We start from the raw sequence: 19251 nt of genomic DNA, 5'->3' as shown, positions 1-19251 counted from the left end.
ATCCTGTTTGGTATTGCACCATATATATATATATATATTTTAAAAAATAAATACAATATTTTTTTAATTTTCCCCTTTGTAGTGGAGCACACTTCCTGATCATGAACGTATGTCATCACCTTGTGCTTGTGCATTTAGTTTCCAATGGGGGGGGGGGGGGGGGGGCGCTGCAAGACCATGACCGGGGTCATGACGGGAAAACGGTTGGGGACCAATCGTGTACGGTAGTTGTGAATATTTCACACTCACCAACCCAAAGTGCAGTCTGCCTTCAGCCCAAAGTCAGCTGGGAAAGGCTCAAGAATAAATGCTAGAGTTGTAAAAATGTAAGCTTGAGAATAAAGTGGCCACATTCATTCACTTTGAAAAAATGGAAATCAAATGAAAAAATGACATGAATGCTCTCATCACATTACAAAAAACAAATGTCCTTTATTTAGTAGTGTGCCCCGTTTGAATACATTACATATGTGAATAAATTTAAACAAACTTCTCAAATGTCCAAAATAACCTTTATTCTAAACTTACACTTTTAAATCTTAAGTTTAGTATAAAAAAGTTAAGTGCACCTAAATCATTGACACTCGTCTCCTTTAGTCATCTCAAAAGACAGAACGTGTGCATAATAAGTCCGTCATCGCTTTAGAGCTGCGTCTTTTTTTCTTTTTTCAAACAATTTTTTATTTTTTATTTTTATTTTTTACAAAACATCGGAAAGAGAATCCCTGAACCAGGAACCTCTGTGATCCTTTAACAGAGAGGAAGTCAGTCGGGCTGCGGTTGGCATTACTGCTGCACTCGTACAGGAAGTACTTCATATTGCTGGCACCGCCGTCACGCAAAAAAAAATAAAAATAAAAAATAAACAGGCAGTTCAAATTTTGGAAGCTGCGGACCGCCATTTCTTCAGTAACTTTTGCCTGAATGACCCAAGTTGTCGACGCTGCGCTTTTCCCATCTTCGAAGCAGGTACCATGTGAGCTTTCGTTTCCCTGTGGCTACAGCAGCCAAAACTTGAACTTGATTAGTCGGATACCCAGAAAACAATATCTGCAGGCAGCAACTTTCTGTTCGGATAGTGCAGTTTAAAAACAACAACGCACAACTCACAGCATTCAGACTCAAAAAAAGTCTTATGGAATTATTATTATTATTATTTTTTTAATAGACTCATCCAACCATCTGGGTCGGACCTACACTCATTCACTGCCATTGACAGCTATAGACTTAAAAATAATAATCATTGTTTTAACTATTTCTATTAGTTTAACATTTTTGTTAACAAGAGTATGAAAACCTAGATTTTTTTTTGTACATTTAGAACAGATATAACATTTGTGATTAATCGTGAGTTAACAAGTGAAGTCATGCAATTAATTACAAATTGTAATCGCCGGATGCCCCTAATTTTTAAATGATCTTTTCTTTTAAACAAAAAAAACTTATTTTTTTAATAAACTTTTTTTTAAAGAAAAGATTATTACAAATTAGGGGCGCCAGGCGATTACAATTTTTCACTAGTTAACTCACGATTAATCACACATTTTACATCTGTTCTAATACAATTTTAAAAAATCTAGATTTTCATACTCATGTTAACAAAAGTGGGAAAAATGTGAAACTAATAGAAATAGTTCAAATTAATTTTTGACGTCTATAGCCGTCAATGGCGGTGAATGAGTTAATGAGTGAGTGGAGAGAGGGGGGTGAAGTTTCCTCTAGAGAGTAACATGGAAGATCAAAGCATCTGATCTGAGGGGTTTCATGTTCAAATCCTGAAGTCACATGTCTCCATTTGGCCAATCCTGGCCGACCGACTTTGTGACAAATCCCCACAATTTCCCCCTGATTTGCCCTCATATTGATCCCCAACCCTTACATGGCCCATACACCTACCGTACGATACATTAAATTAGACCACAGGTGGGCAATCTGGGTTCTCGGGGGCCAGAGTCCTGCAGGTTTTGGATGTTTTTCACTTCCAACACAAGCCGATTTTAATCAACTGGATGGTTATCAGCCGTATGCAAAACCTGCAGGACTCCGGCCCTCGATGCCCACCGCACAAAATAGCCAGCAAACGTACACCAACGCCAGTAGTTGTTTTCTGATTGGATGTTGTTAAATAAGCGCATCGTTAACACAGACAGCAGCAAAGTTTTTTAACACCCAATTTCACAGTTTTCCACACGTACACTCAACTATGATGATAAAAATAACCACGAACCCCTTGTCTGAAATTGATCATATTAGTTTACAGTGCATCTTAGGTTGAATTAAATGAGTAATGTGCAAATTAAAGACGAAGCTCACAACTTTGAACAATTATGATGGGGATAATATAAAACATTGTCGTTTTCTTTGGTACAACTGACTTGTAGTGTTGTTGTTGTTGTTTTTTAATTCATGAGCCTCACTAACGGAAACCTTTGCAAAGTAGAATACAAGAAAATAATAGCAAATTCAATGAGACATACGCGCACAGACAAGCACATTTCCGACATTTAATGTATAAACTCTGGGTATCCGACAGCAAAACGGAAAGAAAATGCACAAGCTACAAATGTTACACCAACCCGCCCAACTCGTTTGGATTTCCTAAATCTCTTTCCATTTTTCCTTTGAAGGTTTTGTTTCTTTAAACGGGGACAATCGATCCCCAGTGCTCTTTGGCACTTGACTAGGTTAAATCTACACGTTGCCCAACAAGGTACAGTAAACCACTTTTTCTGCAAGTGCATTTTCTTTACTGTAAGTTCTTTAACTCATTCACTGCCACTGACGACTATAGACGTCAAAAACTATTACTATAAAACTATTTCTAGTAGTTTAACATTTTTTCCACTCTTGTTAACAAGAGTATGAAAACCTAGAATTTTTTTATTGTACATTTTAAACAGATATCAAATTTGTGATCAATCGTGAGTTAACTATTAAAGTCATGCGATTAATTACGATTAAAAAAAAAACCCGCCTGACACGCTAAAAAAAATTGTATTAAAAATTAGGGGCGTCGGGTGATTAAAAATTTTAATCGTAATTAATTGCATGACTTCACTAGTTAACTCACGATTAATCACAAATTTTATATCTGTTCTAAATGTACAATACATTTTTTTCCTAGGTTTTCATACTCTTGTTAACAAAAGTGGGAAAAAATGTTAAACTAATAGAAATAAATCAAATGACTTTTTGACGTCTTTAGCCGTCAATGGCAGTGAATGAGTTTAATGCAACTCGCTTTTTAAATTTTTATATCGTGTACAAGACAAGTTTAATCTATCTCGATGCATTTTTTTTTTATTCTCTTGAGGATTTCTTATGATAGTCATATTGGTATTTACACGGAAATACAACACATCTATTAGTTTAACTACACTAAAAGGTTTTCAAAGAAAAAAAGACAAGTGGGGATTTTTTTTTTTTTTCAGCATTCAACTTTGTAATTGCGTTTCACTTTCACCATAAAGCAGCTTGACTATCATTAACTACATGAATGTGGCTCTAAATATTGCCTACTCTTTTCTATAGATGCGGATTGGAGTGTGATATTTTGGTCGCTCAACCAGTGATTTTCAACTGGTTGGTCAAAAAAAATCATTGAAAGGATTTGATCTTAAGGGGTCACTGTAGAACGCCTAACCCTTGCGAAATCTATCGAGTTTACTGTCCCTACCTCACTAACCACTAGTGTCAAAGCACAGGCCGCCATTGTGGCAAACCCGCAGTGACCTAAACTAAAACCGAGGCTGGACGCAATAAAAGCCGATGGGATGGATTGTACGACGTTAAATACGTTGGTCATTTGATCGCTAGGTTACAAGTGGAGTACTGTACCTTTTCACAAGGGCTTGAAAACATTACATTCCATTAGGTGATATCAGTATTGTGGCTAAGCAGCCTAAGGGGGAGAGGGAGGAGGTACGTGATGTTGGGGAAGGGGCGGGCGCCGGATTGGGTGTGGCTGTGAGGGAGCAGCTGCTGTTACCAGATGGTGTAACCTCCGTTGGAGCCGCCCAGGAAGAAGTTGTTCTTGCGCTGCGTCATCATCATGTTGGCGCCCTGCATGGCCGCCAGTTGGGCTGCATTCGGAGCGTGCCCGGGGGGCGGGGGCTGAGGGCAAACGGAATGGACAGAATTTCCTCAAATGACGTGCGTGGCCCTTTTTATTAATACAAATGAAACGCGCTCGCTAAACGGCGTCGTCAAAGTTGACAGGCCGCAGACAGATTACGAGGCGTTCAAAAGATTGGCCTGCAAGTTTGAATGGGAATCACTTGGTGACAAACAAACTTATGGCCAACCGATCCATTTAACGAAGTAATTAATTCATTCAGTCATTTTGTCTGTAGTTGAGCGGAGTTGAGTACTTAGCTGTGTCAACATTATACATTGAATTAAGGCAGTTTAAATATATATATTTTTCTACTAGCGAATTAACTCATTCATTGCCATTGACGGCTAAAAGACGGCAAAAATCCATTTGAACTATTTACTATATTAGTTTCAAATTTTTTGGAGTGTGACAACCTAGAATTTTTTTTTTGTACATTTAGAACGGATACAAAATGTGTGATTAATCGTGAGTTAACTATTCAAGACATGCGATTAATTACAATTAAACAATGTAATTGTCTGACGCCCCTAATTTTTAATAATCTTTCCTTTTCTTTTTGTTTATTAGGGGCTTCAGGCGATTGCTTTTTTAAAAATTGTAATTAATCACATGACTTCACTAGTTAACTCAAGATTAATCACAAATTTTACATCTGTTCTAAATGTACAATACATTTTTTTCCTAGGTTTTCATACTCTTGTTAAAAAAGTGGAAAAAATGTGAAACTAATAGAAATAGTGCAAATGATTTTTGGCAGTGAATGAGTTAAATCCTCTTCAAGCTTAAAATAAAGCATTACATCAAAAACTGTGACATTTGTGTCCTCTGGAAATAAAATGCATTCATGCACGATAAAATTAACTGAATTATATATATATATATATATATATATATATATAAAATTATAATTTTTTAATAAAGCAAAGTATCCTGCACTTTGATTTCATTGCATATTTGCAAACTCAAATTTGGGTGGTATGACTTTTCGCATTACAGTATTTTATGCATGTACAAAAAAGTCGTCCGTTTTATTTTGCATGTTTTATCTTTTGTATTTTTTTTCCAGTATTTTGTAAATTATTCCTAAATTCAGAGTGAGTTTTTATTTTTTTAATTTAAATTCTATATTGCAGAGAGACTGCTGTTATGCATTTTGTCAGAAATAAACAAAAGGACTTTCTTTAAAAAGATCTGTCATTGGTTTAATCTTTAATAGAAGTGTTAAGTATTGTTGTATAGGTTACTTGGTATCATTACTCAAAAGTTGAGTCGACCGTGCCTAAATGTAAATGAAATACAAAAACAAGTCAAATAAAGTAAAACAAAAATTCTTAACACTCATTTTTGAAATACTTTTACTTCCAATACTTGAATACACTCACTATATATATATATATATAATTATTTTTTTTTGGATATTTAAGCACAGTAAATACTAGGGGTGAGCCCAAAAATCGATTCTCATTTAGTATGATTTAGAATCGATTTTAAATGTCCCAAAATTATTTCATACTGTCTTGCCCTTGTTTGTGTGTGCCTTTATTGGGAGCAATGTTCATGTTGTACACGATTTGGCCACTTAGGGGCAGTGTGGTTTCACATGTTCTGATACACTGTTAAGTTGTAGCCACATTAGAGAGTAGAAGGAAAAAGTCACGATCGAGTTATTCCAATAAAAGTTAGGGTTTTTTTTGCGTGGAGCCATTCTTTTGAGTGATAAGTGCCACGAGTAGCGCGCTAATTAGCATTAGCGAGTTAGACTGGAGTAGATCATGACAATTCTTTGCATATTTATAAATTGAAGCAGAAATGATTGTCAATCAAGTCATTTTGAATCTAAAATCGTTCTGAATCGAATCGCAGGCCCAAAATTCGAAATGGAATGGAATCGTGAGACAGTCAGAGATTCCCAGCCCTCGTAAATACCTTACAGCAGATACTTTCAGACTTTAACTCACATAATATTCTCCAAAGTGACTTTAACTTTTATGTTCTTTTCTGCCAAGATATTTGTAATTTTACCCAACTTTAGACCGCATCCATTTTTTTTTAAGGGCAATATTGTAAAATGAGTTTGAAATGACGTGTTTGGGATTATAGTTTAAAGTATATTTAGGGTTTAAAATTTCTAAAAATAAATTAGTGGGGGCCTTGAGGGCGTCTTATTTACATCTGGGCTTGGCCCTTAACCTCCGCGAATAGTGACTCTCCCCTGAAATCTGCGCAGGTATGGCAACATGCTGACGACGAACACTCACTGGGATGGAAACGCTGGTTCCGGCTGTAAAGCGAGCGCCAGCGTCAAAGCCGCCCTCAACCATCACCGTGGAACCCGGGTGGTACATGGCCCCCATGGGATAGTAAGCCAGGGGGACGTTCTGGCCCATCGGCCCGACGGGCATCTGCGCCTGCATGGGCATGTAGACCTGAGTGCCCACATAGGGGGAGGACATCTGAGGAACCTGGCCGGTCACCTGAGGGGGAAGCACATATCTGGGCTGGTAGATCTGTGGAAACACACGGGAAGATGTTGTTAACATGGCGACAATTGGGCTCGTCGCCATCATCGCTACGGTTACCTCAGAGTATGCGGGAGGCGTGTCCGAGTAAGGAGGCGCCTGAGGAGATATTTGCATAGCAGGGGGGTAAATGGGGGCGGTGTTCTGCTGAGGATACACACTCTGCTGTGGATATGACCCTGCAACGCAACAACTACATTTAGCACACACATACTGGACAAATCAAACATGAGAATGTTGGAAAAGTGACATCATCCCACTTTTCATATCGAAGCTTTTGAAATGATCGTCAAACTTTGAGGACTGGATTTTTCTGTTCTGTCTTTTTCATGTCCACTGAATTTGAGGGGGTCATGTCCAGGACCCCTAAAATACATTTTTAAATACACGTGTTTAAAAAAAAAATAAAAAATCTTTGTTCATCTATCAATATGTCGTGTGGATTTTTGGGGGGGCTTTTTATTTTGGTCTTTGGTTTTGAGATTTTATACTATGCAGACACATAACAGGCATCCAAAACATTTTTTCTTCCTATTTGTTTGCTTACATATTAAAGGAGGTGATCTGCTTAATCCAAAACTAAAAAATTATGCATAACATGTAACAGCAGCAGCACTCAGTGCTCAAAACATTTTCTGGAGTGGAAACACGACATGATGAGATCTTAACAAAAGTTTGCAGTCTATATAACAATGTAACCACTATATAATGCCGTGAAATGAGGAATGGCAGCGGCACCAAGTTAAATGTGTCGCGACATCTCCGAAAGAAAAGAGGAAAGGCAAAGGCAGTTGATGATGCCGCGGCATAAGCGGAAGTGATATAACTGATACCGCGGCATAAGCGGAAGTGATATAACTGATACCGCGGCATACGCGGAAGTGAAGGAGCTGGTGCCGCGGCATAAACAGAAGTGACGTCGCTGATGCCACGACACATGCCGTTAGCGCTAAATGCGTTAGCCCTTTCTCGAAATTGTAGTAAAAAAAATGTCCAGAGCGATTTGAACCTGGATTCCAGCACTTTAGGGGCGACCGATCAAACCACTTTACATAACCATGAGCTGGGACACATTGTACGGCGAATTTGTTTGTACTCGCAGTTCTCGCGCGATTCACGGCAAAATACTCCTCGGTGGCGAGTTGACGGTCACGGCAAAAAAAAAAAAATCCTCTGCATTTTGAATTTTTATTTCTCCCATAATTTAAGCAAGCCCCAATTATTACGATAATAAAAAAACGTGTTGTCTTATGTAAACGTGTATACATAAGAACAAGCTATAAAATTATTTAATATAATCTTTCAGACATAAACTCCCTTTCTACTCTGGGAAAATGAAACCAAGAACAGCTCGTCCAAACGAGACTACCAGATTACATTATCGCCTGTGTATAAGCAATACGACATGATATGACCACGCATTCGTTCGTTTGAACTAAGTCATGATTAAATCTTTAAATCTGACATCATAGGACGCTAAAACTCAACGTGGTCCACGGATATTCCGGCGGCCACGGTCAATGTATTGTCATAATGAAGCCCGCTTCGGTTGTTCAAAACAACTAGCATTGCTACCTTTAGCGTTAGCGACACATACCAAGCAACTGACAAGGCGAAAAAATCATATGTGCGGATAAAATACCTTTGTTATTCATTGTTACAGTCCGGTTCGGAGGATGTCAGAGTATCACTGGGGACTCTGCGTATCTTGTCACACAGTCGCTAAAACGATTGGTTTAATGGTTTACGGCGATAAATCGCAATAGTCCACTTCCTTGTTTTTCTGCTTCTTGTTGTTGTGGACAGCGGTGACGTCATCTGCTCTCGTTCGGCGACCGAGCGCGGCTGGTTGGTTTTCTGTTGGCGCGCCCCCTACTGGTCGACGGTGGCGGTGACAAGTGAAAGGTGAAATGAACAGTTGAGTGTCATGGATGGATGGATGGATGGATGGATGGATGGATAGATAGATAGATAGATAGATAGATAGATAGATAGATAGATAGATAGATAGATAGATAGATAGATAGATAGATAGATAGATAGATAGATAGATAGATAGATAGATAGATAGATAGATAGATAAATGGACCTGTACCATCCATCCATCTATTTTTCTATAGCGTTTGTCCTCATTAGGATTACAGGTGAGCTGTAGCCTTTCCCAACGACGTTAGGCGAGAGGCAGGAACGCAGGATACATCCTGGACTGGTCTCCAGTAATTTGCAGGGCACATATGACCAGTCATTCAAACTAACATTTAACCCAAGGGAAATACAGAGCAGGGGTCACCAACCTTTTTGAAAATGAGAACTCTTGGGTTCTGATTAATGCCAAGGGCTACTAGTTTGTTACACATTTTTGAAATAAAATATGTGCTCATTTTAACTTTAAATATATGTTATTAATAATGAAGGAAAAATTATCTACGTAAAGATACTGATTATGTTGTTAGTATTTCTCACAATGTTTGAACAAGGTAGGAAACAGATATATACTCTAGTATCAATATCCAACTCTTGATTTCAATAAATCTCTGCAAGTGTTATTTACATTTCCAAATTATAATTTCTACACTAGATGCATGGTCCTTGAACAACGTGGAAAGAAAACAAAAACCCATGCAAGCACAGCGAGAACATGCAAACTCCACAAAAAAGGCCAGAGCCAAGTGTTAAACCCCTAAACTCACATCTGTGACAGCAGACTTAATCACTGAGTATATTTTATACATTTAGTATTACTGAAAAGTAATTTTGAAAAAATAAAAATGAAAAACATTACTTTGTATTGTTGCCCAACAACCAAACAGCCATTTTTTTTTATTACATCAACTCTGCTGTAATAAATGTTAATGAATTATTCCTTCGTACAAGAATAAGCCTGGTAAAACGAGTTTGTAGTGAAATTAAGCAAATAGTACTGTCGAGCCCGTCTGTACCTTATTTGGTGCACTGGCCCTTTAAGAGCGCCACGGAGCCTCTCAACTCGCGGCAGACATTTTCAATGCAAGATTTTTTTTCTTGCATAAATTATGTTCATGACGTAGTGGCAAAAAGGGCACATTTCTGGCGATTCCCACCGACTTTGTGCCTCACATGGGAGCTTGTGAGGCGCCTGAAGGCTTTTTTGGAGGGTGGGGGGCTGAGCCGAACTGTTGGCATCGCGGCGAGGCGAGACGAGAGGCCAGAGCCCCCAAAACATTGCAGCCCTCCTTCTTATCAATGCAAATGGCTTTTGTGTGTGCAGCCACTGCGCCTGTCTGGGAGCTGAGATGCATTTTTAATTAGCTGCGACTGAACCAAACTGTGACAAGGATCTTTTACAACCGGTAAGTTGGCCGTCTAAAAATAACAAAACTAAAAAACACAAATAAAAAGCAGGATTCTTGTCGTGTCGTTCGCGCGCAGCTGTCAAACTGCGACAGGAAATGAGTTTGGGTTAATATGCAATGCTCGCAATTAGCATAATTTATATATTTATGATAAAGAGAAACCGATTCATAACGGCGAATATGGCAGTCTAGTGGTGATGTCCTAAAGTGACCGACGAGACTTTTATTGGTTCGAATGGGGGGTAGTGGTGCATGGCGGCGAGACCATTAACACCAGCTAAACTTTTGGCACATCCGCATTTCTTAACTGCACCTCAGTGGCGGGAAAGGCATGATCTCGGTTTCCTTTTTGGCTTTCAGTTTTTGCATTCGCCCAATGCCCGCCATCTGTGGAAGTCCTCCAGCCCCCATCTCCCCTGCAGCCAAGTGCAAGACAGTGGGGCCTGTTTATAGGCCCCTCTAAATAGTCTGCCCCATAAATAGCCAAGAATACTAAACGTTCCATGTGTTTACATTAAAATGGGTTTATTAAAATAGACCGATTTCACTGTTTATTCGCAGCCCAGGAGGGTAGAGGTGGTACAGCCAAGCCATGAAGTCCCAGGACCTTCCTGTCAGAGATGCCCCACTTGCTGTCAATGAGCAGGTAACTCACTTTGCAAAGAATGCATTCTACTTCTGCAGACAGTTGAGATTTACACGCAAAAAGCTTACAGAACTCACTAGGACAATGGCCATTGCAATTTCACCAGGGTTATTTCTTACATGTTCACTCGTTTTCAGTGGGCCACACAATATGGAACACTCCATATTGTGTGTAATGAGACCGTACATACATATATACACACATACAGACACACTCCCCAACCAAATGTCTGTCAATGCCAACACAAACTAAGAGGCTACAAATGTGGTGCAACAGAGCATCCATAGACTAAACTGTAGTAGTAGAAATAGTTATGGAAGAAAAAAAAAGAAACTAGATTTCAATGTTGTGCCGACACCTCCTATGTCATAATTTGGTAAATTAAATATTTTTCCACAAATCTATACTGTTGGTTGTTAGTTGTACAATTTATTGACCAATCTTAAGTGTTAAAAATGGCTTGCTCTCTTTTTATCTACCCCGGTAAAGAACCACACTTCGTACTGATGTCCACAATCGTTTTCATTCCTCGTCTATCATGGAACACAATGAAAAAGAAAAGAGGACAATCTGCGTATTTACAGTCAATGTTTACAGTCATTTCTTTGAATCAAACATTCATAAACAAACAAAAGATAAACATACCATGTGCGCAACCAGTAGTAGATAAATTGAAGATAAAAGTCCATCACACGATACTCTTCCGTCTCTGTCTGTCTGTCTCTGTCTCTCTGTCTGCTTCTCTCTCTCTCTCTCTCTCTGTCTCTCTCTCTCTCTCTCAGCATGGTAGCTGTACATTGCAAACTTCTATCTTTGTAATTTTTATTGGGGTGAATGATTTGTGAGACGAGTTATGCAAACACTCAACAGTACAACCAGTTGCTCCTTTATTTGTGTCCAGTAGCAGCACAAGCTTCAGGTGGCTTCCTAATTGGCTATTGGTTCGTTTCACATCACAAGACTCAGTGATTCGCCCCAACTCAGAGTTTACCACACCGTAAGGAAATTGGACACTTAGGAGGTTCCAGCCTGACGTCAGCGATTTATCTGTATGTTAGTGATGTCAGTGACGGGCAGAAGAATTTAATGCTCTCCGATTAGATGGCAGAAGGTGCCGTTAACCTGTGTATCCACCTGTTGCCATTCATACAACCGAGTAAGTCGTGGATTCCCTACGAATACTGCCTATTAACTTTATTTTCAGTTAATCATGAGTTTGGGAGTAAATTGAGACGATATGTTTTTGTTTGATGTAGTGCCCTAGAGATTTTCTTTGGGTGCCTAGTTGGCATTTTGTTGTTTGATACACATATGCACATGCGTTTGGTGTACTGCCCGGCCAAAAATGTGAAATAATGTGGGGGGCGGGGGTAGGGCTGTGGATGCCGGTGGTCGCTGCCCCCTCAGCAACCCCACCCCTTGATGTTGTTGTTGATGTTAATCGAGATTAACTCATTCACTGCCATTGACGGCTATCGACATCATAAATTCATTTGAACTATTTCTATTAGTTTAACATTTTTTTCCACTTTTTTTAACAAGAGTATGAAAACCTATTAAAAAAAATTGTACATATAGAACAGATATAAAATGTATGATTATTCGTGAGTTAACTTGTGAAGTCATGCGATTAATTACGATAAAAAAAAAATCACCTGACACCCCTAATTTTTAATTATCTTTTCTTTTTAAAATAAAATAAAATAATTGTAATATTTTTTTCCACATTTTTAATAATCTTTATTTAAAAAAAAGAGAAAAAAAAACATAATTAAAAAATTAGGGGCGTCAGGCGATTACCATTTTTAATCGTAATTAATCGCATGACTTCATTAGTTAACTCACAATTAATCACACATTTTATATCTGTTCTAATACAATAAAAAAATTATAGGTTTTGAGTGGGAAAAATGTTAAACTAATAGAAATAGTTAAAATTAATTTTGGACGTCTACAGCCGTCCATTGCAGTGAATGCTTTAATTACAGAAAAGTTTACGATGAATTAGTTTAAAAAATATATATCCCTTTTTGCGATTAATTAATTAAAAAAATATTGCTATATATGTTTTATGTATACTATGTATATACACCCCCCCCCCCCCACACGTCACGCACGCACGAACACACACACACACAAAAGGCTCAAAATAACTTTTTGAAGAAGATGTATGCTAATTATTGGCCTCATTTGAGGAGTAACTGTGTAATATTCAGGAGCAGGTTTTTTTTTTCAGGTTAATCCTGGTGACCTGAAACAAGGGTTTAGCCAAAAATATAACGGAGGAGTTGGTTAGATGCAGCTATTGAATATTATAGTATTTGAGTACTGTACAAAAATTCTATCAACTAATCAAATATGGGGTAAATGGTAGATGGACTGAGCTGTGAGTTTATAGCACTTTCTGTACACCTGGTGCTCAAAAGCGCTTTACAATTGTGTCACTTAAAATATATTTTTACTTGATTAAAGAGCAATCACGACTACAAAAAAGAAACATTTTATTTAATACTTACCGACCCTTAAAAAAAGAATGTACAATGTGCAGTTCCTATTTCTTCCTGTTCACATTGTGCATAGCAGCAAATTACTTTGTATATACATTAAATTCTAGGATTGCCTAACATATTTTTACTCTAATCCAAGGATGCAGAAGCGCCACTAGGATATTTTGGATTTATCCAAAAAATGTCTCTTTGGTGCTCTTCAGTGGAGGGATCCGCAAAAGCATTTAAAAAAAAGAGAGAAAACTGAGGCACTCAAAGGTGTTCCAAGAAAAATTGCCAACGCGTTTTTAATTTTTAATCAACTGGCCATGTGGCAAAAAATACCTTTTACTTGGAACACCTTTGAGTGCCTCAATTTTCACTATTTAAAAAAATAATAATATTTTTTTACATATACTCACCGATGGATTGTTTTTTAATGTAGTTAAATAAATTAAAAGTGATATCAAAATGGCCATTGCGCCTGTCAATTTTCATTATTTTTTTTGAAAGGAAAAGCTTGGACATCCTTGCTTTGAAGCTTCCATTGATGGCTCTTTTGCAAAAATGTGGAGAGAGAAAAAAAACATAGCATCACCGTCCACGCTCTGTCCTACTTTGTATGCTTTATGTATGATAAATTCCGCCCTGCAGCACTTTGCTTTTTTTCATGGTCTAAAAACGGCTTTTGTGTATGGATGGGAAGCATTGCAATGCTCTTTACTGGCGTGCCAAGGGATGTTGGAAAGAAAGCACTGCTTGAGATGCTTGTTGGCTGATGCTTATCATTGTTTGTTTATGTTGCTGCTGGACCCATGCTCTCTTCATTTGTATTTTAACATGCTCGGCTTCTTTGTCCTCCTTTAGCTGTTCACTGTCTGAGCGCAGAAGTCTTTTTTCAGCCATTTAAATCCTGCCATTTGAAATTCCCTGCCAGAGGCAACCAGGTATGCATCCTCTTTTCACTCGTTTCTCTCTCTGTCTCAGTCACTCTCTCGTCACCTTGTTCTCCCGTCACCTCGCTTCTCAACCTTTCATTTGTGGGTTAGTCGGACTGGACCTTTCCAGATGCAAGAAAATGCAGTCCAAATTGTACCAAATCAAGTTTCACAAAATCTGACTCAATACTGTTGTTAATGATTGAGTTAAGGCAACAGATAAACAGGAAAAATCGGACAAATGCACCACAGTCCCTCACCTTGAGTTATGCTTATTATTCAATATAATACTCAATTGAATGATTAATTGATTGATAAGATTGCGTTTTCAGTTATATGGTCATCGTCACGTGTCCTCTGCCATCACTGGCTCTCAGCATCCTAAAAAAGCTCAAGACACATCTTGAAAGGTGTTTGGAACTCCAAACTTTGGTGGGATTTTGGAGGCATATTTCCTCCCCAAAATTTCATGAGAAATTTGCTCTGAGCTTGTCACTATGGCTGTAAGCTCCAAGTGTGATATTTCCTACTTTTCAGCTTCTCCTGAATGCAGCATAATGACTTCACATGGGTACTGACTGTGATTGAGTTTAGTACTTTGTCCAGCACAGAGTTCCAAATAATCAATAGAATAGAATAAAATGTGTGTCAGTCCTCTCATCTCATGCTCTACCGTCCGTTCGTCTTCAGGTCATCGTGATGTCAGGCCATGAGACGATACGTGTGCTAGAGGTCGAGGTTGATTCGTCTCTGTCTTCATCGGTACCTGAAGGGAAAAGGAGTGAGGGCAACACAGAGGAGGGAGGGGCTCCACCTGAGGGTAGCCACCCACGTGACAACCATGCTGGACCCCAGAACACTGGGGGAGTTGGTAAACTGAAGTCACACTTTTCATTATCAACCTGCACGTGAACAAAATGTGCCAGCCCCGCCACCTCACCCGCTGTGCTCCTGCAGTCGCTGGCAAGCAGCAGGTGGCATCAGGAGAGGCGCCACCCCCCGCCGTCCAAACCCTCAGTCCAACTGTGCCCATCAGTGTATCCTTGCCACAGCCTCACGCGGCCACTGTGCCCGTTACCATGCAGAGTTGTCCGCAGGTATGGATTTATGCATAACGGAACATCCCCCTTCTAAAAAAAATAAAAAATAAAATAGTTCCACTTGATTTTCCAAGTGAAGCTCATTTGATATTTAGATTAATAAAATTCCATATTGCATGCACTTAATATCACATACAAGGTCAACAAATTACAAAGAACAGCCGCAGAGACCGACGGTCGATCGATCGATCGATCAATCATCATCTGAGTTCATGTGCTATTTTACCACACAGGTTCTGTCACAAGAAAGTCTGGCCACTCTGATGACTGGCATGTTGGCCCAGACAGGCTCTCTGCTCATCCCCATCAGTATGGCGGGCTCCATCGGTGGCCAGGGGGGTCTGGCTGTTTTCACCCTGCCGACTACTAACGTGGCCACTCTGTCTGGGCTTGCAGCCGCCACCACGCAGCCCACAAACCTCCTAAAATTGCCCTTTGCTGGCCTTCAAGGTAATGATCATAATGACGGTTAACAGTGATCATGTTGCCAATTGAGTCTTGAATAGTGCATGGTGGTTATTTTATTATTCTTATATTAACCATTCAACTCTGATGCTTTGATAATGCTGTACTTTTGGAAATATCCACTTAAGACACTTTGCACAGGATTTAAGCGGAATGCATGTTTTATTTAGTCTGTTATCTATTATCATAAGCATATAGATGCATATAAACTGAAAACATGACAGATATTGCATTTTTTTGTTGTTATCGTCAAATACTTGCACAACTGCAAATTCTCATACTGTTCAAGTAGGTCTCACAAATTCCATAGGAAAGAAAGAAATCTGAAAATGTCGCAACAATGAAATCAGATTTTCCTGATATTTATGTTTTTAGAAATAGTAGTTAGTGCTTGGACTTTTTTTTTTATTATTATTTTTTATTTAATTTATTTACTCGTATACATAGTTCTTAAGGTGTGTGTGGGTGTGCTCATGGGGATGTTGGGGGGAGGGGGTTATTTTTATTGTTCTATGGATGTTTTAATTACTCCGCATTTAAAGTGGCATTTTAATGTAGAAAAAAGAAAAAGTTTGATTTGATTAGAATTAAATATCATTGCTGCACAAAAACGACCATATGCCACATTTGCTATAAAAAATGATTCAGGAGCAATTTTTTCATAAGAACAAACTCCAAATTGATGTTATGAATAACTTTAGCACCACAAACACCAAATTATCTTTTGACAGAAATCTCTATTTATTGTACTTTTAACATTTTAAAATCCTGTAGTATTTCCAATGGATACTTACTTAATATTGCGTCGTCGATGTTACTTGTCCCCACTTGATACAGATCTCTGTCGTCAAAGCAATGCATTATTAGTTGACATTTAAATCAGCATTCGACTCACATTCGTCAGTCAGACTTGGTTAAGAGAAAATGTATTATTGTCAATTAGTACGGCAATAACTTGGGCCACATGACGATCTATGCGCTGCGCAAATTTGTTCCGAACCTCGAAGCGATGTCGGACTGCCATAAAAGGACACCCTAAACAGTGATCTCATGTTCAAGTATTCAAATTCACCTTTGTCCTACTGAATCACAGGCAAACATCATGCTCTTGATCGAGCTGCGCAATTAATCAAATTTTAATCGTGATCACAATTTTGGCTGCCACGATTACTTTCATCTGATCGTCGGCAATATTTAAATTTAAAATGTGGGCTCTGCTGCATATCTAATCAAGCACTTTTTCAACCAGTAGTCAGCCAAACACCAGGCGGGTGAACGCATGGTTAAGGCTTCATTGAGCTGCCTTAATAAGTCCAGAAAAAATTAGAGACTAGAAGCATCATGGTGAGGAGCTATTGCCTTGAAAGGGAATGTTTGTCTGGGCTCGTTTTGTATTCAGGGCAAGTCATGTGAAGACAATGACATATTTATTCACTTAGCTCTTGATGCATTTTTGGATTTTTTAGCAAACGATACGGTACTTAAGAAAAAAAGTTATTGATTCTAAAATGATAATTCTCTGAAAAGTTTTCACATATTGTTTGTTGAAATATACCAGTAATAATTGTGATGATCATTCTTGGCCATAATCATGCAGCCATTTTCCCCTCAGCTGCGACGGTTCTAAATTCGGTTCAACCTCAGCTACAAACCAGCATGCAGGCACTATTCCAACCTCCAACAAGTTCCATACAGCCGGTGCAGACGGCCTTGCAGCAACCTTGCAGCGGCTTAACGTCTCAGTCGACACCAGCCACTATTATCTCGGCTGCTCAAGAGTCAGTGGCTCAAGCCACCCCAGCAACAACCATGGCCGCTGCCCAGTCCAACATATCGGTGGCTGCGCTGCAGACTGCAGGACTCTCCATCAATCCCGCGCTTGTAAGGAAGTCCAGACTGAGATTTGCTTCCAAATATCGCACATTCGTTCAACTTTTTTTCTCTTCTCCTTTCTCAGATCAACGCCGCATCGCTGGGAGCGCAGACCCAGTTTCTCAGTTCCCTCACCTCCAGTCCCATTATCACCAACGCCATGTCCAACATGGCAGGCATCACGAGCCAGATCCTGACAACCACGCAGGGACAGGTTGGTCTGAAACAAAATATGAAGGATGGCTTTTTTTTGGGGGGGGGGTTAAAAGGAGCCATACCATATGTATGTTTTCACCAGATTTTAAAAGAACGCAATCACCCCTGACCTCCACGGTGAAAAAGTAGTATGCTTATCCTCAGATGCTAATTTTGCTATCACCGGTATCTGTGACAACAAAGTGGCTATACTTACCAATTAGCTTAGAGTAGACTGATGAACTGTTTCTCATTTTGTGTTCTCGTCCATTTTCTCATCCTCGTGATCTTGTGATCACACACAATATATGGATGTTGTTCTTGCCTGCTAGCTTAAACCAAGGATGCCTTTGTTGGCAACTTGTTAAGACTTTGCTGGGAAAATATCCCTAGATGCATTTTGTGCTGCTACCAAAATGGCCCATATGTCAGCCGAGGAGAGGACTTGAGTTTTTTCCCCCTTTTATCATCTTACGGGAATATGTCACAGCCAGCGGAAACGCTCAGAAGTACACAGCCATTCCAATTACAAAAGTGACGAGCGTTCTTAGGAAGTGCGTTTTCAAGAACGTACTCAGGATGGCCGTACTCTGTGTTCTTGATACAGTATTGAGAAACGGCTTGTCAGACCGTTTTTCCTTATCGTCTGTCGCTAGACTCCAGCCATCTCTCTCGACAATGGCAGATGTAAGCCTAGCTTGCCTAATCATGAGCGGAAAAACTTGGCACGGATGGCAATTATTATGTAAATTGGAAACATAGAACGGCTCACTTAGAGACATTTTCAGAAATCGGAAGAAACGGAAAGATTTACTTGTTGGTTTAATGTCCCGCTTGTGAATGAAAGATGACATATAATGTCTGGTCCCCAAATACTTCATGATAATAATATGTTATTGTTGCTGTTCATGCATGGACCTATTTACATTACAATATTATACTGAGAGAGCAACTGATTTTAAGTCGATTTCAAGTGGATGATGCGTTACTGACATGATGTTCTTGCATGACACTACAATTATGTACCGTTGACAAGTTATTCCACTACTTGAGTACAGTTGTGTTTTGATGCGTCTTGATTGTGTGGCTTAATGGATACAGTTTTTGAGTTAAGATTAAAAAAAATGTGATTCCCTTAGTTGTTGTGCGGCATTAATTTCCCTAAAGACAGATATTAATTATTTATCACGGATGTCGTAATTTTTTTTATATGAATATATTTGAGCAGCGGGACAATTATGTGCAGCACTGTCTGTTGTAATGGATAAGGCGCCTGACTTTGTTTAAGTCTCTTTGTGGTCATGTTACTTTAATTAATTTTTCTAAAGCGAAGAGTAAAATCAGAGTCTTGGCTGTAAATGTCCCCGCTGGTGTGAATCAAGCTCCATTACGTGATGTCCTTCTTGAAAGAATTGCATTTTCTGTTAATAAAGGAAGGATGAAATAACTCAAATTTTGGTGGTATACATTGTGGTCATCATTTAGATTGTCATAAATCAATATAGTATCATCTCGATGATTGGGTAGAGCCCTAAAAAATACCAATTGAATTTAGGGCCATCATTTAGACAGTTTCTAATC

At 39.0% G+C, this 19251-nt stretch overlaps 2 protein-coding genes across 5 annotated transcripts in view; one reads left to right on the top strand and one right to left on the bottom strand.

Moving 5' to 3' along the window:
* Positions 1 to 407: 407 nt before the first annotated feature.
* dazap2 (DAZ associated protein 2) lies at positions 408 to 8471 on the bottom strand. Its single transcript, XM_086068330.1, has 4 exons — positions 8279 to 8471; positions 6697 to 6815; positions 6376 to 6624; positions 408 to 4113 (listed from the first exon to the last, which is right to left on the bottom strand). The coding sequence occupies exons 1-4, from the start codon at positions 8289 to 8291 to the stop codon at positions 3985 to 3987; spliced, it is 510 nt and encodes a 169-aa protein (XP_085924456.1). The 5' UTR covers positions 8292 to 8471; the 3' UTR covers positions 408 to 3984.
* pou6f1 (POU class 6 homeobox 1) overlaps positions 7541 to 19251 on the top strand; it is a 14399-nt gene continuing 2688 nt past the window's right edge. The window contains exons 1-8 of one of the 4 annotated variants that reach the window (XM_086068326.1): positions 7541 to 8541; positions 9884 to 9965; positions 10530 to 10614; positions 14729 to 14909; positions 14996 to 15135; positions 15372 to 15588; positions 17201 to 17484; positions 17561 to 17689. In XM_086068326.1, coding sequence (XP_085924452.1) covers positions 10561 to 10614; positions 14729 to 14909; positions 14996 to 15135; positions 15372 to 15588; positions 17201 to 17484; positions 17561 to 17689 — 1005 coding nt within the window. In that variant the 5' untranslated portion in view covers positions 7541 to 8541; positions 9884 to 9965; positions 10530 to 10560. Of the gene's footprint in view, positions 8554 to 9613; positions 9966 to 10529; positions 10615 to 13967; positions 14048 to 14728; positions 14910 to 14995; positions 15136 to 15371; positions 15589 to 17200; positions 17485 to 17560; positions 17690 to 19251 lie in introns of those variants that run through there. The other 3 variants (XM_086068327.1, XM_086068329.1, XM_086068328.1) reach the window with 3 other exon arrangements.

This window comes from Leptonotus elevatus, chromosome 2, assembly GCF_054856555.1.
Source record: "Leptonotus elevatus isolate MCC_2025b chromosome 2, RoL_Lele_1.0, whole genome shotgun sequence".
Lineage (NCBI taxonomy): Eukaryota > Metazoa > Chordata > Actinopteri > Syngnathiformes > Syngnathidae > Leptonotus > Leptonotus elevatus.
Note: the sequence above shows the minus strand (reverse complement) of the source record. Positions and strands in the feature narration are given on the sequence as shown.

Coding starts and splice junctions, on each gene's coding strand:
- dazap2 (XM_086068330.1), bottom strand. Junction 6,625..6,696: donor CGCCTCCCGCATACTCTGAG/GTAACCGTAGCG, acceptor GTGTTTCCACAG/ATCTACCAGCCCAGATATGT. Junction 4,114..6,375: donor GAACCAGCGTTTCCATCCCA/GTGAGTGTTCGT, acceptor GTTTGCCCTCAG/CCCCCGCCCCCCGGGCACGC.